The 24,672-nt window shown below is 34.8% G+C and overlaps 1 protein-coding gene across 1 annotated transcript in view; it reads right to left on the bottom strand.

The window, feature by feature from the left end:
- Positions 1–251: 251 nt before the first annotated feature.
- Zdhhc15 (zDHHC palmitoyltransferase 15) overlaps positions 252–24,672 on the bottom strand; it is a 92,729-nt gene continuing 68,308 nt past the window's right edge. The window contains exons 11-12 of the mRNA XM_077106341.1: positions 14,859–14,936; positions 252–4,324 (exon numbers count right to left, since the gene is read on the bottom strand). Of these exons, the coding sequence (XP_076962456.1) occupies positions 14,890–14,936 (47 nt within the window). The 3' untranslated portion in view covers positions 252–4,324; positions 14,859–14,889. The remainder of the gene's footprint in view (positions 4,325–14,858; positions 14,937–24,672) is intronic.

Here is a 24,672-nt window from a genome sequence, read left to right as displayed (position 1 = left end):
TGTAGGAACTAAGAGAGAAATACTGAACACATGGGACTGGGTGTTCAGAAGATGAGATGTTACAGAAGAGTCTATATACCACACATGCCAATCAGCCGGGGAGTGAATAATCTTCACTATACACCATGACATGAGATGTATACGCTTCCATTGGAGCAGTCTAAAACTTCAGGCTTTGCCAACGTTGTTTAACAAAACCACAACATAGAAAAGAAACAAAAATTTTATGCATATACTTTTAATAAGGACATAGGAAGATAAAGCTAGACAGCATTTGTCAGTATTTCTGCAGCAAGACACATGGTTTTAAGAATACTATATACAATCACTTTGAACAGATTGGTGGAAAAAAAGATTTGTAGCAAATTGGCAACTTGAGCTTAAATGCTGAGGTCCCCAGTGCCTTTCTTTTTCTGGTTCTCCAATACATTTCACATATTACCAAGACCCAGTCCCAGCTTTCCTGCTGTGTTCCTTTGCTGATTTAGCCAGCAGGGTGAAAGCAATTATTCCTTGAATGCATCTTATCTTATTGTTTTTTTCCCTTTAATGCCACTCCCTACTAAGAATCTATTTCCTGATATATTGAATCCATTGTATGTTTTAACTCATTCTGCTGATGGCTGTGTTCCAGGCTGCTCCAAAGAACACATTTAATGATTTTGAACACTGTGCAGGACACAGCTCTAGCCCTTTTGGGGACGTAAACAAGTCATGGGTTGCATGCTATTAGGAGCCACCCATTCATTATTATATTACATAATAGTCACATGCAAAAGACTATAGTTTAATATGGCACATTGTAGCTATGGTTAAATGTGGATGTACCATACCTCATCAACCATTTCCTACTGATTGGATGGAGCTCATGAATTTTCTGAGAACATGGAACTTGTGAAAGGGTCTGACAATCTTGTTAGATATTCTCTGTGCCTCTGCATAGAACTTGTCTTTTACGCCAACTGAGTCTCAGCCACTGTGAAAGTGAGGTTTTAGAATGTATACATGAAATGTTCTTCACTTTCTGTGATTATTAGACATGTTTTTAGAAGTAGAATCACTACTTTAAGGTATTTGCTCCTGATGACCAGGCAGCCTGCTTTGGAAGGAGTGTGTGTGTGTGTGTGTGTGTGTGTGTGTGTATGTGTTTATGTAGATATATGTGATTGGAGATGAAAGAGAAACGCTTTGATACTGTCATATTCTTATTAATTGGGGCTTTGTTAAATTTCAGGTATACATTAAATTAATGTATAATCAATATTCTTAAAACATACCTGCTAGCATTGTGCTTAAATCTCCATTAACCTCAATGTCTACACTTCATGTAATTTGGCATAAACATGGGGGAGCACATTATTTTCCCTGGCAAAGCAGCCCCAAAACTGGGCCTTATGGATGCCATAGGAGATTATGACACTGGCTGATGCCATGTCACATGGGGCCAATGGGGGAAAGAGGCACATAGTGCATTAGAAAATAGGAGTTGTATAAATTGCTTACTTAAGATTTTGGACAAAGTGCAACTCTTCTGGAATGTACTTCTGTCCTAATTGCTCTAAGCTGTTCCATGGTGATTTCAGTGCTACAAAGCCAAATCACTCTGTGTATTGGACATGATGACTGTGAGCACATCCATGTGCTTTTGGGAAGCATTTCATCTATTTTACATTTATTTTCCCCTATTGTGGAACAATAATTTACATTCTCTTTCCAAAGACATTGTTAAACAAATGGAAGAACATTAACAAAATACTCTAAGCTATGCAATAAAAAACCAGCAATGAAAGTATAGAAGAAAGAATGGAGCATCTTGGTTTGCTTAGAAATACTGTCATGGTTAAACTTTTCATTCCAGTCCTGCAATTAAAGACATATAAGAGCACTAGGAAGTTAACATAGCACCTTTTGACTGTAGGATCTTAACAATGTATATCTTCATTTTGCAAATGGGGGAGAAGAGTACCAGAAATTGGAAAATGAGATCCCACAGAGGATATTGGGCAGGACTCCAAGGAAAGAAAGCAAAGGAGCAAGGTCAGCATATGCTAATTATTAAACAAAAAACTGTCTTCTTGATCAATAATCAACCAGATATTTGACTATGTACAGTAATCAATTCCCTTATGATCTACAAATAGGGATAATATCAGAGTCTATGAACTAGTGGGATCAAGGTGCTAACATAGGAATAAGGTTTCTTTTTTTCTCAAGCCTTCAGGTAAAACCCTGAATCATTTGGCCTTCTGAAGACATTAAATAGTCTGTTTTGCATTATAGCTCCCCTGAGCTTTACCCTTCCAGAGGTTCCCTGTAGTTTACTATCATTTGTGACCTGATTTCTGTGAGAGCTGAGTGCTAATACAATCTATGCATCAAAGAAGTTCTTGTTGCCTTTCCTGACTCTAAACATAGAAAGCAGCTGCTCTGCCTAAACTCTTGGCAGAAGATGACAGACAGGAAAGGGGAAGATTGCTTTGAGGCCCACTGTACTCCATTGAATATTACATTTGTATAGGAATAGAAGGCAAACTTGTCCATCATAAAACCATGTGGATGGCCCAATAAGCTTTCAAGAGAAACCTAAGCAATAAAAGTGTTGTAGAAGAGTGGAAAGGGAAAAACCTTCCCGTCTGAACATGTAAGATCTCATCATGAAATCTAGCGTGCATAGTCTTTTGGGCTGCTTCATAGCTTCTGAGTTTAAGAAACAGACCCTGGCCCCTGGCCCAAATAGATTTAATAATGCCTACTATTCTCAAATGAAATGCTGACCACAATCCATTTATTTTATGCTAAAAATCTCACTTTGGTAAAAATTACAGAGGGGGTCCAAATTAACAGGTTTTGTCATTGCTTTATGTAGCTGAATTGCTCACTGTCTCAGTTGCATTAGTGCCTCAACACTGATTTATTTGTAATAGGCAACTCTATTTTTTAACTCAAAAAGATTTCAGGGAGGATAATTTAGTGAACTTAACCATCCCACAAGGAGCTCAATTCCTTGATATCTGTAAGATGCCTCTAACTCCCACTGATCTCTATAAGAGTTGGGGCTTTTATTGTCAGCAGCTGGGCACTAGAGTGCTGGTTGAAAAATGAAAAACATCAATACTCTTAGGTATTATTATTATAAAGAAGCAGCATTAGTGTCCATACTCATTGATTCAGGCACTAGGACTGAAAGAAAGACTGATTATAAATAAATGGGGAAATGGATATAAACTATCTTAATGGCTGAGCTACCACTGAGGCTTTAAAAAAAGGGGATTGGCATATTACTGTTCAGTTATCACTATCTGTACATTAACCCCTGCTGTGAAAATACAGATCTTTAGTTAATCCTCAGGCTAATGTCAGCTGTGAAACTTCACCCTTTGAACAGTATTGTAATTAAACCTGAAAATCACCCTAAAACCCTTTACAAAACTGATGGCCCATAACTTAGGCTGCTTATAATTTTTCTTTCATCATAACAGTACTTTATAAAAGCTAAAATAAAACTAGAGAGCAGAGAAATGAATAAAAGTAATTGGAGAATTTTACCATAGCCTGACATTAAAACTCTTTAAAACACTAATTGTTATGTTTCATAAAGTGGAAGTCTGATCTGATCTAATCTGATCTGATCTGATCTGATCTGATCTTTTCTATTAGCTGGGGTGCTTCCAGGAACCTCTGTGACAGAGAACAGGTTTTACATTATTGTTTGATTCTCAATTTGAGGACCTTGATCATAGTGTATTGAATCTCCCTCTCAAATTTGAGACATTTGATATATGGATGATTCAAAGCTCAGCAAATATTGAAATTGCTATTTAGGGAAAAGGCATGATTAATAAATCCTCAGGCTTTTTTAACCTTGATTTTTACAACTTTACAGCAGAATTTTGTATAGATATGCTGCACATATACATGTTTATAAAGGCACATGCACCAAGCAGCCAATGTATGCTGATTGCCCCCAATACCAAAAAGACCCTTGTAGATATAACTAATAGTTTTTCTGGGGGAATTAAAGATTCCAAAGAAGACATCTGAATTCCCTTTTACCTGACAAGATGAATGTAAAGATATATATCTTATATTTAGGCTTTCATCAATTGGGAGAGGATAGGAAAGGAAGAAAAACTGGCTTGAAGTTATTGTTACCAACTACAGAGCAGTCAGTAAATTAAATAATTTGTAAAGTCCTGAAACATCTGCACAGCAAGTATTTGATGCAATGCTTTCAAACTGTGAAGCTTTAAATCCAACATGGTGGCTTATTTTGAGAATGGTTCCCAACATTGAACTCTGTAAGCCTCATGAGAGATGGTGAGTCCTGGGAATAAAAAGAAGAAATTCATAGGTGAGCTGAACAACAGTAAAAATTCACATGGAAACACCCATTTAACAATAGTATGTAACTGTTAAAATTATGTTTATGAAGAATATGGATTGTACTGGAAAGTGTAAATTGAAAAGGATGAAATGCAAAATTAAATACATAAATTAGAGTTATTTTAACCCCCAAATTGGATGTGGAATAAAAGTCTGAGAAAATTCACTAAATTGTTGTAAGTGGTTGACTCATAGGTAACATTTTTATATTCTCTACTGTCTACTTGGATTTTTTCATATTTTCTTTAGAAAATATGTAATAATTTGTTAATTCAAAATGCTTATTTTTGAAATCTACAAGGAAATAACATGAGCTTTGAAATTGAGCAATTCCAAATTAGAATTCTAGCTTTGTCACTTGTTAAGTCGGTGACTCTAGATAAATTGTGTAAATGGACCTTAGTTTTCTCATCTGTAAAATTAACATAATAAAATCAGACTAAAGGAATAGAATACAGGATATCCTCAAGTAGCTATTATTAGTATAAGCTTTCTGGAAAACAATTCAACCATATACATTGAGTCTTAAAAAGTTCATAACATAAATTTGCTTCTAGAATCCTATCCTACAGAAATGGTTATAAATGAGGGGAACAGATTTCTGTTCTGCCTTATCATAATACTGGAAAATTAAATAAAATCAAATAAATAAAAATTAAATAAAACCTCAATGTTGGACAGCAGAGAAATGGTTAAATAACAATTGTTGCTTGATATAACTGAAAAATTACTTTTGGTGTAACTGAAAACAACAGAATTCAAAACAGAACACAATATGGTCTCAATGTTTAAAATATATCCATAGAGCCAGGGGTGGAAGTGCACCCCCATCAACTTGGAAGTCTAAAGCAAGAGGACCACAAGTTTGAGGCTAGCCTCAGCAACTTAGTGAGGCTCCAAGCAACTTTGCCTCAAAATTAAAAAAATAAAAGGACTGGGAATGTAAATCAGTAGTTAAGCAACCCCAGATTCAATCCCTAGTATATAAATATCTCCATAGAAAATGCTGGAAAGGATACAAAAAAATGTTAACAAGTTATCTTTAGGTGGTAGGGTTATACGTGATTTTTTTCATAGTTTTTTTTCTTTTTCAAGTATGCTTAATATACTTTTAGAATTAATTCAAGCATATTATTATTTTCTGGTTATAAAAGCAATACATTTCATCATAGAATACTTGGAAAATATAGAAAGAGAAAAAGAAGAATAGTGACCTCTAATCTTATAGACTGTTGCCCATCTTCTCTCCTCATCCATTAATCCAGTAAATATTTACTGAATACTTACCCCATGCCAGGTATTTAGCTGATACTAAAATGTCAACAAGACATAATCATTGCCTTCAAGGAGTGTACAATTCATTGTGGACAGCAGATAGGCAAATAGACTATACAACACAAAACAAAAGTCTCTTGTAACAGTATTATGATAGCATCCAGGAGGGATATATAGTTTAGTTGTGGGAGTTACTCAGTGATATCCTAAATAAGTGATGTGGAATGTGAAACCAGAGGATAAATATTATTTAGCCAGCTGAAGTAGAGCTGGGGTGGAAAATGTGGGAGTTGTCAAGAAAGAATTGCAGTCATGCAAAATAGTAGGGGCATGTTTGAGAGACTGAACAAAGTACAGTATGGTTTAAGCACATAGTTTGAGGATAAGACTGGTGGAGAGGAAACTTCAGGGTTGAGAATAATGAGAGATAAGCCTGGAGAGAGGAGTATGGGCTGGATCATGAAAGGAGTTGTAAACCATGTTAAAGAGTTCAGACTATTCAAAGACCAGTAAGGAAAGCTACTAAAAAGATTGAGCTTTTCACCATTGTAGTTATAATACAAAGAATGGACTAGAAGGGGACAAGACTGAAGACAGACCAGTGAAGAGGCTATTGAAGTAATACACGTGACATATGATCTAGCGGTCATGATAATTAAAATAGAGGAAAGTGCACAGCTTCCAGAAATATTTAGAAATTGTAATCAATGCACCTTAGTGATTAATTAGAGAAGGGATGAGGTGAAGCAGAGAGAACAAAAATGGGAAATTGATTTTTTGTTTTTGGAGGGAGTAAGGTTATTCAGGTCTGGAGCTCAGGGGAGAGTTCTGGGCTGGAGATGCATATTCAGTAAGCAGTATATATACAGTCTTTAGCCAAGAAATGACAAAAGGAATAAGTAGATTTATGTGATGGTCAGGAGAAAGCCTACAAAGTTCGGGACAACATTGTTTTAGGAGATTTCTGATGGTAGAGGGGAGGAAGGAGGGTATAAGAAATTTGAGTGTAATGGGAGAGAAGGTTTTTTTTTTTTTCTTCTTCTTCTTCTTTTTTTTTTTTTTTTTTTTGCAGTGCTGGGATCAAACCTAGGGCCTCTTTCATGTCAGGCAAATGCTCTAGCACTGAGCTATACCACCCATCCTGATTTAATTTTTTAATTTTAAATTTTAAATGCAGTAAAATTAACTTTTGTTTGGTCTACAATTCTGTGAACTTTTACACATGCATAGAATCTTGTAACTGTCATCACAGAATGCAGAGCCTCCCCTCACTCCTAACCCTGGCAACCACTGACATGTTTTCTCTCCCTATATTTTTGCCTTTTCCAAAATGTCATATGAATGGAATCATGCAGTATTGTAGCCTTTTGAGACTGAGTTTTTTTTCACTTAGCATAATGCATTTGAGATTCATCTATGTTGTTTCAAGCATTAATGGCTCATTCTTTTTTATTGCTGAGTAGTATAGTTTGTTTACCCACTCAAAAAGACTTGTTTTCCAGCTTTAGACTTTTGTGAATATAGGTGCTATCAATATTCATATGCAAACTTTTCTGTAAATACACGGTTTCACTTCTTTAGGGGAAATATTTAGTAATAGGATTACTGAGTCATATAGTGTTTAATTTTACAAGAAACTGCCAAATTGATTTTCAGAATAACTTCACAATTTTGCATTCCCAATAGTAATGCATGAGATTGAATTTTTCTGCATCCCTATCAGCATTGGTATTATTGCAATATTTAAATTTTTTTCTCATTCTGGTATGGGTGTAATAGAATTTTCTTATGGTTTTAATTTGCATTTCCTAATAGCCAATGATGTTGAGCATCTTTTCTTGTGCTTATTTGCCATTTGTATATCTTCTCTAATGAAATGTGCATTTAAACACTTTGTGCATTTTTATTATGTTGGATTTTCTTACTTATATGTAATGAGTTTTAGAGCATTTAACATATTATGGATATAGTGTTTTTATCATATATGTCTTTTGCAAATATTTTCTTCCAGTTAATGACTTATCTTTTTATTTCCTTACTAGTGTTTTTCATACAACAAATGTTTTTAATTTTGTTGAAGTCCAATTTGTAATTTTTTTCTTTTATTGTCACACCTAAATCCTTTTTGCCTAACTCAAAGTGAAGAAGATTTTCTCCTGAGAGTTTAGTTTTACACTTCTATTTAGGTTCATGATCCATTTTGCATTAATTTCTGTATATGTTGAGGTGTATTTTGTGTGAGGATGTCCAGTTTTTCCAATACCATCTTTTGAAATGATTGTATATTCTCAATTGAACTGACATTACACATTTGTGTAAAAACCAATTGACCTTCTTTATGTAGGTCTATTTCTGTATTTTATTCTGTTCCATTAGTTTATGGGCCTAAACTTTTGCCAATGTCACACTCTTTTGAGTCCTGTAGCTTTATAATATATCTAAATTGAATAGTTTTGAGTTCTCTGGTTTTGTTTTTCTTTTTTTAATTGATTTTTTTAAAGTAAATGACAGTGGAATGCATTACAATTATTATTACACATATACAGCACAATTTTTTATATCTCTGGTTGGATATAAAGTATACAATTGATGAATTGACACCAATTTGCATCTTTATACATGTACTTTGGATAATGATGTCTATCACATTCCACCATCCTTGCTAATCCCCTGCCCACTCCCTTTCCCTCCAATCCCTCTGCCCCATCTAGAATTTGTCTATTCCTCCCATGCTCCTCCTCCCTACCCCAGTATGAGTCAGCCTTCTTATATCAGAGAAAACATTTGACATTTGTTTTTTTGGGGATTGGCTAACTTCACTTTGCATTATCTTCTCCAACTGCATCCATTTACCTGCAAATGTCATGATTTTATTTTCTTTTATTGCTGAGTAAAATTCCAGTGTGTGTATATATGCCACATGTTTTTATCCAAATATCTACTGAAGGGCATCTAGGTTGGCTCCACAGTTGTTTTTCTGTTTTTTTTTTTTAACACAGTGTCATTTTTAATACCTTAATTTTGTTTATTTTTAAATTTATTTTTATGTGGTTCTGGGGATCAAACCCAGTGCCTTACATGTGCTAGGCAAGTGTTATACCACTGAGCCACAACCCTAGCCCTTGTTTTTCTTCTTTAGAATTGTTTTGACTATTCTAGTTCTTTTGCTTTTCCATATACATTTTAGAATAGGTTTGTCCATACTTATAAAAAACCTTGCTAGAATTTTAATTGAGATCTAATTAGATCTTCATGTCAATTTGGAGAGAATTAATCTCTCTTTTTTTTTTGAGATGGAGTTTCACAATATTTTCTGGGCTACTGTCAAACTCATAGGTTCAAGCCATTCTCCGGCCTCAACCTTCCAAGTAGTTGGGACTACAACTAACAACTAACCAAGTAGTTGTGCCCAACTAACAACTGAAAACTATTTGAGTCTTCTCGCTCATGAACATGGTATGTCTTTCCATTTATTTGGGTCTTCTTTGGTTTCTTTCATTAGTGTTTTGTAGATTTTAGCATGCAGATCCTATATAAGATTTGTTATATTTATGTCTAGTTATTTAACTTTTTTGGAGTACTGTGTTTTTAATCTTAGATTCACAGCTGTAAATTGCTAATATATAAAAACATAATAGATATTTGAGTGTTGGTCTTGTGTGCTGTAAATTTGCTAAGCTCACTTATTAGTTATAGTAGTTTTGTAGATTCTTTGAATTATCTACATATACAATCATGTCATCTGCAAACAAAGATATATAACTTCTTTCTTTCCAACTGGAATATCTTTTATTTCTTTATCTAGCATTATTGCATATGTTAGGACTTTCATTATAATACAGGACAAGAATAATATGAAAGAATAGATGAAGCTATAGCTAATGGAGAACAGAAGTACCATCTGTGGTTATATAGTAGTTAAATAATAAGTAGTTAAAAATTACCTAAGTAGGTAAATAATGAAGACTTATCAGGTCAGTTGAGGCTAGAGGCCACACATCTGTAATCTCAGTCATGATATTTGCAATCAGTAGTAATCAATATTTATAATGCATTTTTTTGTGGTAGTTTTCAGCAGCCTGGGTGTAGGAGTGGAGAAGAGAGACAGATGGACTGAATCTGGAATTTGGGTTTTTGCTGACTAGGGCAATGAATTTAGTGGCATAAGAATATTAGCAAAAGAATTTGAAATGCCTACGCTTGATGAAGATGTAGGTAACTCATATCAAAATTTTGTCTTCACTTATATTTTTGGCATATTTCCTTTCAATAGTTTTCTATATATATATATATATATATATATATATATATATATATATATATATATATAGATGTATTTTTTATTTAAAAGTTTTAAATTAAAATGTAATTTTATAAAGTTTTCAAGGCACATTCCTGTTGGAACCTGTATTTTTTTTGTTGCCAAATATATTTCATTGTATGGGTATATCACATTTTATTTATCTACTTATCAGTAGATGGACACTTGGGTTGTTTCTACTTTTTGAGCATAACGAATAATCTTATGAATATTTATATACAAATTTCTGTGGATGTACGTTTTCATTTTTCTTGGTTATATATCTAGGAGGTTTTGTGTGTGTGTGGTGCTGGGGATTGAACCCAGGGTCTTGTGCATGTGAGGCAAGCACTCTACCAATTGAGCTATATCCCCAGCCCTAGGAATAGAATTATTGGGTCATTTGGTAATTATATCTTTAATATCTCAAGGAACTGCCAAAATGTTTTCAAGAATGACTGCACCATTTTACTTTCCCAGCAGCAATGTATCAGGGGTTTGACTTCTTCACATCCTCACCAAAATTGTTTTCATCTATCTTTTTCATTGTAACTACACCAAGTGGATGTTAATTGATAGCTCATTGTGGTTTTAATTTCCGTTTCCCTAATGGCGAATGATGTTGAACATTTTTTCATGTGTTTAGTGGTTGTTTGTTCATTTGTATACCTTCTTTGGCAAAATATCTGTTTAGGTTCTTTGTCCAGTTTATAAATTGGGTTATATTCCTTTAATTATTGAATTGTATGTGTTATTCATATATTCTGCATTCAAGTCTCATCAGATATTTGACTTATAAATGTCTTCTCCCCAACACCACTTATTGTATGATACTATTTATATGAAATGTACAAAATAGGCAAATCCATAATGATAGAAAGTAGGCTAGCAACTGCTTAGGGGTGGGAATGGTGAGAATAGGGAGTGGCTGCTTATTTGTATAGGGATTCTTTTTGGGGTAAGAAATGTTCTAAAATTGATTTTTGTTATGGTGAATATATTGAAAGGCACTGAATTATAAATGTTCAAATTATATAGTATGAGAATTATATCTCAATAAAACTGACAAAAAATATCACTATTTATTTATTTATTTGGTACTTGGGATTGAACTCAGGCATGTTCTACCACTGAGCTACATTCCCAGTCCTTTTTGACTTCTTATTTTGAGACAGGGTCTTACAAGTTGCTGAGGCTGACCTCAAACTTGTGATTCTCTTGCCTTGGTCTCCCAAGTTGCTGGGATGACAGGAATGTACCACCTAGGCCTGGCTAAAATTATACTTTTGAATTTGGGGTTGGGGTGGAGTTCGTGGTAGCATGTGCAAGATCTGGGTTCAATTTCTAATACCATGTAAAAATGAAATTAAGCTGCATTCACACAGCTTTTTCATAGTCTTATTAATTATTCTTCAAATAATTATTTTAATAGTCACACAATTTTCTTCAGAATGATGTACCAATATATTTCACCATTCCTCTATTGCTAGATATTTAGTTTTGCTTCAAAATTTCTACCATTATAATAAATTGATGATAAATAGTTGTGCAGAGCTCAGATTATTTCATTAAAATACATTCCTAAAATGAATTAGACAAAATTATGCTCTGTGAATGTATAAATATAGCACAGTGAATTCCACTTTTATGTATATCTATAAAGCACCAATTAAAACAAATAGATAAATAAATAGAAGGAAGACCATTAGCAGAGGAAGGGGAATTGGGGGAGGGAGGAGGTGTTGGAAAAGGAGGCACCAGGGACTTAAATGGAGCAAATTAAATTTCACACATGTATGATTATGCCAAAATGAACTCAACTATTATGTATAACTAGAATGCACAAATAAAAGCATAAAATACATTCCTAAAATGGAATTAGTTACTAGATAAAATTGTATGAACAATTTAAGGCTTTTATACATGTCACCAAATTACTCTAAAAAAAAATGATCTATGTATTTAAACTTACATCAGCAGTGTAAAATAACATCTATTTCAACATGTCTTTGCCAATACTAGGTACCACAATTTGTAAGTACTGGCTGATTTAATAGACAGAAATTGCTATTTTAGGTTATTTTAATTTGTATTCTTTTATGGTGAAGTTGAACAATTTTCACACATCTTCATTTTAATTCATATGTTACTGATTTTTCATATCTTTTGTCCATTTTCTAACATTGCTTACTGATTTACAAGAGCTTTCTAATTTATGGATGTTTAATTTTGTGCACTGTATATTCTGCAAATGTTTTTATGAGTTTGCCTTTTCATTTTGAAAAAAAATCATCTAGAATCAGTGCATTTTTTTGTGTAAAAAATATGGCAATAATTTCTTTTTATACACAAAAATTTGAGACAAAATGAAAATAAAGTCAGCGTTTGTTAACTCTAAATGGTAAGCACATATGTAAATCATCATTCTGTCCTTCATTCTTTAACTAAAATATGTTTCAAAGTAAAATAAAGAAAAATATATAGACATTTAATAATTTGAACATATATAACTATTCACCTGTTCTGTTCATAGACATTAAAGTTGTTTTAGTTTGGAGTTTTTATAAATATCACTGTAATAATTATTTATATATTTTGTTTTTATTTTTATTATTATAATTATTATTATTTGTAGTGCTGGGGATTGAACCTATGGCCTTGCACATGCGAGGCAAGCACTCTACTAACTGAGTTATACACTTCCAGTCCAACATTTAAAAAAAATTCTCCATTTCTTGATAAGTTTTAAAATGTTCCAATTCTTCCCTCCTGTGTGCCCAAACACTCTTTTATTATTATCAGAACATAACTTTGTGTTTTTTTTCTATAAACTAATTGGTTCAGTTAATTGGGCAAATTGCCATGGAAAAGGTATGAAACATATAAAAATATATTTCATAGTTCAATATTCACTGAAGGTGTTCTGAAAAACGTAAGTGTTATATAGTAATATGAGTTTGGGAAATAATTTGTTCCACTTTGGGGGACTCACAATGTTCTGTAGCATGTTAAAAGTCCTGACAAATACCGCAATAAAGAAAAATGTCCATGATTTGCACAAAGGGAAGGATCCAACAGTCAAATTAGTTCAAGTGAATATTACAACCTCCTCTTGGTAAGTCACAAAATTCAGTAACATATTGAAAGCTTTAAGAACTAATACAAGAAAGACAACTCTCTCTCGGGCTGGGGTTGTGGCTCAGCGATAGAGCACTTTCCTAGCACTGTGATGCCCTGGGTTCGATCCTCAGTACCACATAAAAATAAATAAATAAATAAAGGTATTTGTGCACATCTACAACTAAAAAAATAAAATATTAAAAAGACAACTCTCTAACCCTTATATAGGGTTTTGTAGAATACCTTGATAACATACAAAAATCAGAAAAGAGAGATGAGCACCATAGATAACTGAAATCTAGATACTACTAGCATATGAATTATCTTAGCTAAATATTAAACATTTCATCTAGGCTGTGGATAAGAAAATAGATGGAATTCTTCCTTCTTTTAAATATTATTATTATTATTTGCTACCAGGGATTGAACCCAGAGGTGCTTTACCACTGAGCATATCCCTAGCCCTATTTATTTATTTAGAGATAGGGTCTCCATAAGTTGCTTAGGGCCTTGAAAAATTGCTGAGGCTGGCCTTGAACTTGCAATCCTCTTGCCTCAGCCTCCCATGTCACTGGGATTACAGGTATGTACCATCATGCCTGGCTTTAACCTTTAAATATTTTTTTAGTTGTATATGGACATGATACCTTTATTTATTTTTATGTGGTGCTGAGGATAGAACCCAGTTCCTCACACATGCAAGGCAAGTGCTCTATTACTTAGTTACAACCCCAGCCCCTTTAACCTTTGATTATGTGTGAAGATGGAGAGTAAGTACCCCAAGTCAGATTTTTAAATGTAATGCCATCATGAAAAGAGCACAATTTGAAGTCAGCCCTGGGTTGGAATCCTAGGTGAGCTACTTACTAGCATGTAATCTCAGATAAGTAGTTTAACACCTCTCTGCACCTCATTTTTCTCATAAGTAAAATGGGAATAGTAATATCTGCCTCACAGAGTTAACACGAGGATTAAATGAGATAACACATACAAAGTACACAGCAAAGTAACCGCATATGCAAAGTCTTATACAGTATCTTTACTTGTATATAGCTGACATTCTGTAAGGGACAGAATTGAGACCTCAGAATCCACAGGCAGATTGACAGCCTTCTGAATAATTGATAACTTTTTCTTGAGAAAAGAATTGGAAATTTTACCAGATTAGAGTTTTGAGCTTCACGGTATTTCTATAACTAAAAATCTCCTTTTAATATTAAATTCCACTTGGTTTATTTACCTGTGAGTGCTGCAAAGAGAAGTCTGTTTAGCTTTTCACTAGGCTAAAGAGAATCCTGTGTGTAAAGCTGCCTGCCACTGATTAAAGATTAGTAGCATTTTAGGAGGGTTGGAGTGTAGGGAGGATGCTTTTTGCCTATTAGTGGGTAAGAGTAGGTTATTAACTGACATAATGGAGTCAGGCAAAAGGAACCTATTTGTAACCCATATCATTTCAGAGGCCTGGAATGCACTGTGACAAGGTTTATAATTCACAGTATGAAAGTAGATAACCTGAATGGAATGTTTGGCTGTTTCAGTATCCCCTAGGGGTCTTTTAGCACAAGTGACATTAAGTGTGAGTTTGTAGGGAAAAAAGGAGTCTTTTTCAGTACACTGCACAGAGAAATTATGTGTAGAACATCTGCTTATGTGCACAATGAGATTGAAGAATTTAACATTCTGTTTACCAGAATGAGAATTATTCCTTTTGTAGTTATGTTCCAAAGGCTACTTCTTAGCAGTCTGGTGGCCCTGAATGTGCTTCCCTAGAAATACTGACCTGTTTGAGAGATTCAGAAATGAGAAAACTGCTACGTTTCTGTTTCCACTGCAAGAGATGATGAGACTTCTGGATAATCTGTAAGATAGAAAAATAAAGGTGAGTGCTATGATTTGGATATGGTTTGAGTCTCTTCCTGAAAAGTTCATGTGTTAGAAGCTTGATCCTTGGTGTGGCAGTGTTGAGGTGGTAACCCTTTAAGAGACAGTGCCTGGTGGAAGCTGATTAGGTCATTGGGGGGGGGGTGCCACACTCAGAAGGCAATACTGTAGTTATCACTACCTGGTTAGTTCTTATAAAAGCAGGTTATTATAAAGCAAGACCATGCCATGTGTTTGGCCCCTTCTACATGTGGCCACTTCCTTTTCTGTTTCTCTACCATGTTGTGATGGAGCTAGTGGGGCTTTGCCAGAATGCTGTTGTCATGATATTTGGACCCTCCAGCCATCAGAATTTTGAGTCAAATAAACCTCTTTTCCTTATAAAGTACTTACCCTCAATTATTTTCTTATAGCAACAGAAAATAGAATAAGACAGTGATCAAATGCCCCTGTGTCTCATTTGGGTAGCTATTCATTCAATGGCATTTTTTCTTCTCATCTACTCTGGAGACAGCAAATATCTACAAATATTTACAGACTGGTGTTCTACATGGGAGCATTTGTAAACAGTCCAGCTATTCACATTCCAAGAGCAATCAGCCTTCTATACTATGAACTAAGATTACTTTATTTATCAGCATTATCTGATCCATAATAATGACTGGTATTTGACTTAAATAGCTGTGATGACAGCTCAACATCATCTGACTTTAATGGAATGTTTTGGGTCTCGCTACTCACAAAATTACCCTATCTTGCTGTTATTCCATTGGACATAATTGAGATAGCTATTATAGTACTTTAGGTGTTGGTATATTTCTAAAAAGGAGTGAGGTTTCTAGAAAATAAGAGTCCCCAGATTAACAAGTAACATCATTTGTGGTACAAATGTTTTTGTTTCTGACCTCCAGCTTTTTGGAAGAGCAAAATATACTCTGAATCAGCAGCTTAATGCATGGATAATCACTTTCTTCATACATTCAGCATAATAACGTACTTGGCACTTGGAGATAAAAAAATTTGACAGTGGTCATCCCCTATAGTTTCTGCCTGGTATATTTTCTTTTATGAAATTAGTGTGTCATCCAGAGTACTTCCATAACTGGGAGATCTCTGAAGACTCAGGGCCAAGCAGTCAGGGTGGGTTACCTTTGCCATGGCAGGTTAACAAACCCTCATGCCACTGAGTTAACTGGGAAAATTCCAAACACAAGGCTGCTTTCTTCTAGGAATAGTGGAAAAGTAAAAATGCTTCTGAGAATGTTTTTCCTTTGAATCATGATCCCACGGTAGGCACAACATTCTGTGTTGTCTTGAATCCCAGCCTCATAGTATTCTTGCTATTGAATCTGAACAGAAAACAGCTGTAGTGACCAGGTCTTCAGTGATGGATATAGAGAATAACTCATATTTGTACAACAAAGGGAAACAGAGGCAGAAAGTGCTTAAGGATACAACTCATCTCACCTATCCAACATTTCTACCAAGAAGGCAATTGACAGAGGAAAAGACAATTCTGGAAGTATAACGAATTTCTTTGCCTTGCTGCTTCTGAGAAGTGATGTTAATCCTTTTGATGCTTACTCCTTGAAAATGGTTGGTTGTCTCAATATTTTTTAGATGTGGTTGGCAATGAACCTTTCCAGAACTGATTTTTAGGATTCTGCTAGTGGATTTTTTTAAAACTTTTTTTCCATTGCAAGTCACAATTTTATTTGGCACAAAACATTTCCACCATGCAGTTATTTGAATTAAAATCATGTGCTTTCAGACATTGATATTTGTGCTGAAAAACATGATTACCAATTTCCTTCATTGTTTTACTCCCAGGGTAAGATTAAGGTAAGGCTGCATAGGCAGGCTCATCTGGTAAGAACCAAATTGAGAAAATGCAGATACTTTAAAAAAATAAGGTTCTTCATAACAAAAGACAAATGAACAATCTAGGAAGTCAATTCACCCTCTCTTTTTTGCCATCTGCACTTATACTACTTCCCCATCCCACCTGCTTTTGCTGCCTATGCAGCAGTGATTTCACCATTATTCAATGGGTGAGTACTTGAATCAAGGATGATATCATTTCAGTCTTCTTGAATGCTGACGCTTGCCTTGTTTTTTTTTTCCTGTTTGTCCTAGATCTCCTCCTTTTCTTTAACATTCTAGGTTCCTAATAAACCCTTAATTCTATGTAAAGTGACTATGACAGCATATTTACATTTCTTTCTAGCCAGTGGTTCTCAAAGATTGGGAAGAGTAGAGAAAAGGATGCAATGTGGAGTCTGGAAGAACTTGCACTGTATTGTGACAACTTCATGACCTTACATAAATCATAAACCAGACTCAGTTATTTTTTAATCTGTAAAATAAGGCAATGATCTCTCATTTAGATTATTTTTCATACCTACCCTGAAATATGAGTGTTTGCTAATGTTCTATCTTTGAACCTCTGAATTTTTCTTTCATCATTCATTTCCTTGTCCACATAGATGCATGTCAATACTGCTTATATGATTCCCAATTTTTACTTTCTCTAATTTTATTCTCTCCTTTGATTTTCTCCTTTACCTTTCATGGGTTTATCTGCCATAATTCATATAACTACCAACGACTCCCAGATCTCTCTAGTTGGTGGGACTATGTCCAGTTATTTAAAATGTCTCTTGGCTTTGATCCCTCCTCTCCATTTTTAGTGTTACAACTACTCATGAATCTATTACGACACACACTGGGCTTCCTGCTGCTCTTTTTAGGTCTTATCTATCCAAATTGTAACTCATCCTGCTTATCAGTACCTGAGTAATATTTCTCAAATTTATCTTTCATTATATCAATATTAACTCACAACCATAACATTAATAGCTATTTCATACTTCATCAAGTCTACAAAGCCCTCCACCATGAGGTTTTATCTTACCTCTCTGAAGACTACTGCTCACAATGCACAATGCCTACCATGTGCTTCAGAATGGGTGGTCTCATTAGTCTTCTTATCACATTCACATTGTACCTCTTACTTGAAGTGTTATTTCCTTCCTCTTAGCATCTATGATAATGTTATCCACCCTAATCACATTTAAGGAAGTCCTGCCTCTTCCTTAAAACCTTACTTGTATTGACCATATCCTTTCCCTTTTTATTGATATAGTTTAAGCATCACTAACAATCAGTCACACACCATATGTATCACACAGTGCTTAGCATAAGGCTAAGCCTACATTAGGTATGTAATTAATAGCATCACTTTCATAGAAATGCTCATAATCAAATGCATTGGACTTAAGGGCTTTTCTCATCTTTCCCTGCAATTGTGAATTTCTTGAGGGCAGAGTCCTCTTTTCACTCATCTTTATATCCCTCCATAGTACCATTTTTGATATATCCCCTCGGAAGTGCCTTCTGACCTCAATGGTTAAAGACCTGCATTATTTCAGGAACACATACTAATTCAGAGTTTACGACTGGACAATGCAGGTAAAACAGTAAAATGAACATCCACGATACTACTGCATGAAATGAGTTTTCTAGGAGCCAAGGGCATGGATACTCTCTTCTTATCTCAAGACCATGGGGATAATGTTACTTGCAGATTGCTTACTTACCCAAAGGAGTAGCCCCACCCTAACCTAGTATATTATGTTTGATCCTTTCAGGGATGAGACCTAGAATTACTACTCTTGAGCAAAGGCAAATGACAGGTGTGAGAATAGGTCGTTGATAGACTGGTGGCCAAATGCTAGATAGAGGTGATAAGGGGAAAAACTATGTGCATATAGAGAATATATGAATAAAATATTTGGTTTCAGGACACATGAGGTATATTAAAATGTAAGTTTACAGTGTCCTTTAGTATATAATAGCATTCTTTTTTTACAAAAGAAAACTGGGAATGGAATCACCATCATGGCATTTGCAGGTAAATGGATGGAGTTGGAAAAGATAATGATAAGTGAAGTTAGCCAATCCCCAAAAAACAAATAACAAATGTTTCCTGTGATTTAAGGATGCTGATTCATAATGGGGTTGGCGGGGAGCATGGTAGGATTAGATGAACCGTAGATAGGGCAGAGGGGAGGGAGGGAAAGGGAGGGGGTATGAAAGATAGTGGAATGAGATGGACATCATTACCCTAAGTACATATATGAAGACATGAACAGTGTGACTCTACTTTGTGTTACAAACAGAGATATGAAAAATTGTGCTCTGTATGTGCAATATGAATTGTAATGCATTCTGCTGTCATATATAACAAATTAAAATAAAATAAATATTAAAAACAAATTAAAAAATCAAATGATATGAATTAGAAACAAAGAAAGAAACTATTTGGTGAAAAATAACAGGTTGTGGTTATTTAACTTGACTACTGAATCCTGAGTATTAGATGGGGCCATAAAACATCACAGCTTAGGGCTGGGGCTGTAGCTCAGTGGTCGAGCACTTTCTTGGAACAAGTGAGGCACTGGGTTCGATCCTCAGAACTGCATAAAAATAAATAAATAAAGATACTGTGTTCATCTACAACTAAAAAATATTTTTTAAAAATCACACCTTAGAGCTGAAGATAGCTTGGACACCATGGCATTGAAAATGAGGTCAGAGAGTAGAAGGTACTTTCCACAGTCTCAAGTCCAACCTAGTGGCAAAGCTGGGAAGTGTTTGCCATGTCAGAGCCCTATGTTTTTCCATTCTTTTATTTTTGGTGAAATAGTCACAGACACTGAGATAATTTATTTTGAATGGAACTTGAAAAGTCTATAAACAAAAAAAGGAAATAGGCACAAAGGAGAGCTACTGGGTTGTACAGTGGTTAAGAGTTTGGACTCTGGAACCAGTATCTGTTGCGTACTTAGTTGTATGGCTTTGGGTTTCTCTGAATGTGAGTTTCCTCTTCTGTAGAATAGGGTTGTTTAAAATTTACAGCTCACAAAGTGATTATGATTATTAAATATAACAAAGCCTGAAAATCATCTGGCACATAATAGTCATTAAACTAACAGCTGTGCCCTCTGAATGAACCCAACTATCATTTTCTTTTTTCAAAATTTTTAATTTGTTCTTTTTAGTTATACGTGTTCTTTTTATGATGTATTTTCACATATTATACACACATATAATTTCTCATTATTGTGGTTGTACATGAGGTGAAGTTACACTGGTCGTGTATTCATATATGAAGATAGGAAAGTTATGTCCAATTCATTCTACTGTCTTTCCCATTCCCATCACCAACCTTCCCCTCACGCACCCACCACTCCCACCCCATCCATTCTGGTGAACCTCCCCTTCTCCTTCCCACCCGCCTATTGTGAGTCAGCATCCACATATCAGAGAGAACATTTGGCCTTTGTTTTTTTTGGGGGGATTGGCTTATTTCACTTAGCATGATAGTCTCCAGTTCCATCTATTTACTGGCAAAGGCCACAACTGCATTCTTCTTTATGGCTGCTAACCATCATTTTCTATGTGCAACTGTGTTTTGCTGGGGTTGCAGAGAATAAGGAAATGCAGTTGACGAGCTCTTTGTCTTCAGAGGGTTCCCATCTAGGACCCTATTGTACAAACTTTTACTAGAGCCAAACTATTTTCTTCCTGTCCCCCTCACTTAGTTTGGGGTCTTATTAATTACAACCAATGAATCTCCTCGCCACCAATCCATATCCTATCTAATCATTAAGGCCCCAATTCTATCTACACTGTGACCAGCCTAGCCTATAGGAAATCACCCTTTGCCCCCCATTTAATTATCAATTTATTCTGAATTCCTATGTGGAAAGATGGAAAGAATTGACTGAAACTAAGGGCTTTTCCATAGCTGTCTGTATCTACTTCCATTATTCATGGGAATAAATAAGAGCAATTTGGTACCTAAGGAAGTATATTTTTGAGGCAGAAAACATGAATTTAAATTAGGACCCTAATTTCTGTGGCAGCATTTAAAGTTCCTCAGGCATAATCATAGGTCTGATTAGGCCTGAAGAACTAAGTGATAAAGTAAGGTTTCCTTCAAGTAAGATTCAATGGCTATCTCTCACTGGGAGATGATTGCACAGAATATCACCCAAAGAGGCTTCTTCTAAACAACAAAGCTCTTAATGTGAAAGACTTCTTGTCTTTGAACCAGAGCTCTTGTATACAGGATGTACTCGAAGAGTTTGAGTTCTGAAGAAGAGAAGGGCTCTCACTAGTCCTCTCAGAAGGTCCAGGGATTAGAGCAATCTCGGCCCTATAATGAAAGTGTGCTTTGATAGGAGTATCATTTCATCATCTTCTGAAAATAGTATTTTTCTCAGATCAATCCCCTGCTCAGAAACCTTCAGAAATTCATCACCCACAGAATAAAGTTCTTAGTCTTGTATCCGAGGTCCTACCCAATTTAATATCAATTTACCGGCTGAGTCAATCTAAAAATCAGTTCATCTGGTCAATAACATATCCTGTATTGTGTTTTATTGGACAGCTTTTCAGGTATATGTCTTATCTCCCCAGATAAATGTAAGACCTTTGAGTTTAGAGACTGTACTGTTTAAAACCTGTTATGGGCTCAATGTTGTAACTTTAACATGCTCTCAATAAATACTGCTTTATTTCTTCTGCTGTTCTTTCTAACAGGTGATTTGTCATGGCAGCAGAAACTATCAGATTAAAAATAAATCAAAAACCTGTTCTACATTGAGCAATAGTAATGGCTGTCAAACAAAGAAAGCTTTATCCAAATAAAGGAGTAGGAAATTAGCTACATATGAAACACTTCATATACTAGAAGATGAAATTATTATTTGTCTGGGTATGTGTTCAGCATTTGACAAGGAGAAGATTAATTCCTCCAAGTCCTAGTTATCATTAGCATCAGAAAGCTATATTGGTAAATTAAAGCAAATTTTTGGTTTTGTTTTATAAAGATTTTTTACTTTATAAAATATACCTCTTGGGATATACTCTATTAAAAATTATCAAAGGAAATCAAAGAGTTCATATCTAGTCTCATTAGTTGGAGCTCAAAGCAGTTATGGTTAGTTAAGGAAAGTTCAGTTCTTTTACCACTAGATTCTTGTTTTTTAAAGAGAGAGAGAAAGAGAAGAGAGAGAGAGAATTTTTAAATATTTATTTTTCAGTTTTTCGGTGGACACAACATCTTTATTTTATTTGTATGTGGTGCTGAGGATGGAACCCAGTGCCCTGCGCATGCCAGGCGAGCATACTACCACTTGAGCCACATCCCCAGCCCAACCACCAGATTCTTTTGAAACGTTTTTCCTCTTATAGTTGATACATTGATATCGAATAAATAAAATATGTTGTGCATAATTATCACATACTCTGGGGCTTGATCCTGTCTTGGAACTCTTTACTGGATTCTCAAACTAGGATAATAGAAGCACTGGTGAGAAGGAGAAAAGGAACAGACTCTACAGTCTCTACTAGGAAATAAAGTAAGTCTAATGGACAGAGGTTACGTAATTACAATTGGCAAATGCTAACCTTAAGTATTTATATCAAAGTCAAGACTGAGTTAATTTCCTGCCAAATAACCACAAAATAAATGTATTTGGTAATGTTTTTGTGAAGACTCAAATTTGTGGGTCTAGGCAAGAGATTCATTGAAAGGTCCATTACTATGAGTTGATATCTGTGCCTGAAAGTAAGAGGAACTGGGAAGTCCCTGGAAACTGTGGGACAACTTTTCTCTGAGTAGTTCTGATTCCATCAGAGTTAAGCCTAGACCCTTAAGTCTCATGAATACCATTCAGGGCTCAGGTGCCTTGGTTTCTTATAGTCTGGGCAAATCCACACCTGAGATAGTAACCTTATAGGAGAGTGTTAAGGAGAACCCCTACATGAGGGCTATAGGTCACTTGAAGTTGCTTATTTGAGTCAATGTGAAAATAAACCTTTTATGCCTCCTTTGAAAGATCTTCAAAACCAATTAGGGCTGTATTACTATTTATTATAAAGTATTTCTGGATAAGAACTTCTTAAAGACAGCTAATATTATTCTATCAGGGATGTTGGGGAAAAGAGTTACTTCCAGATGACATTAGCAAGATGGTAGAGTTGGAGATACTAGCCTCCCTTTCTTGCACAAAGAGCAACATTTTGGCAGCTATACATAAATGAAAATAACTCTGGAACAGCTCAGGAGTCCATTTAAAAAGGGTCTGAATTAGAACAAGATATATTCCATGCTTGTATAATTATGTCAAAATGGATTTTACTGTCATGTATAACCAAAAAGAACCAATAAAAAGCTGTATATACAGTGGAAGAAACAACTCAATAATGATCACAAAAAGGGGTGGAAAGGATAATTTCATTTTGCCTGTATCACCCCATCCCCTAAGCTGGTATCACTTTGCAGGAAAAGGGAATAAATTTAACCAAGGAAGTAAAAGATACATGTTAAAAACATTAAAACAATGATGTAAGAAACTGAAGAAGGCACAAATAAATGGAAAGATATCTTCATGGACTAGAAGAATCAATATTGTCAAAACATCCATATTACCCAAACCAATCCACACACTCAATGCAACCCATATCCAAATACCCAGGGCATTTTTCACAAATAGAAAAAAAAATCATAAAATTTGTAAGGAACCACAGTCAAAGTAGCCCTGAGAGGGGTTTGGAGGAGAACAAAGTTAGAGCCATCACATGATCTGATTTGAAATTATATTAGAAATACTTTATATACAGAGATATGAAAAATTGTGGTATATATGTATAATAAGAATTGTAATACAAAAAAACCCCAAAGTACATGTATGAAGACATGAATTGATGTGAACATTATTTATATACAAAGATATAAAGCCCTAGGTTCAATCTCTAGCACAACACAAAAAAAAAGTCAAAAGATAACAAGTTGGTGAGAATATACAGAAAAGGGAACCCTTGCATTCTGTTGGTAGGAGTGTAAATTGGTATAGCCAGTAGGGTAAACAGAGGAAAATGGAGGTTCCTCAAGAAATTTAAAATAGAACTTCCATATGACCCAGCAATTCCTCTTTTGGATATATGTACATTCCATGTTCATTGTTGCATTTTTCATGTTCACTGTGGCATATTAAAGATATGAAAATGACAAGTGTCTATGGATGCATAAATGGATTAAAAATTGTAAAATTCACACATACACAGGATTATTATTCAGCTTTGAAAAAGAGAAAATACTATCATTTGCAAAAAAGAAATGGATAAAATTGGAAGACCTAATGTTAATTGAAATAAGCCAGTCACAGAAAGAAAAATCCTGCATGATCTCTCATATATGAGGAAACAAAATAACAAAAAAAGTCACAAAAATAGAAACAGAACAGAAGGGTGATTACTAGAGGCAGTGTAGGTAGGCATGGTGAGATGTAAGCCAAAGTATACAAAGTGGAAGTTATAGAGAATGAATAAATCTAAAGATCCAAAGTATAGTATATGAACTATAGTTAATAGCATGATACTGTATACTAGAAAAATTTCTAAGAAAGTATATTTTAGGTGTTCTTATCACAAAAAAAAGAAGTTAACTAAGAGATGATTAAACTGCTTACCCATAGTGATTACCTATGCATATATATCTCAAAACATCATGTTGTACACCTTAAATTTTTGCAACAAAAATAAATAAAGAAGAAAATTATAAGAGTTATTCCTTTGTGCTACAGTTTGGATCTTAAATGTCCCCTAAAGACATTGCTTCTGAGAAGGCCAAGGGCTTCTTT

Source organism: Callospermophilus lateralis, chromosome X (assembly GCF_048772815.1).
Source record: "Callospermophilus lateralis isolate mCalLat2 chromosome X, mCalLat2.hap1, whole genome shotgun sequence".
In the NCBI taxonomy this organism is placed as follows: domain Eukaryota; kingdom Metazoa; phylum Chordata; class Mammalia; order Rodentia; family Sciuridae; genus Callospermophilus; species Callospermophilus lateralis.
The sequence above is the reverse complement of the archived record's forward strand: the minus strand, read 5'-3'. Positions and strand labels throughout refer to the sequence as shown.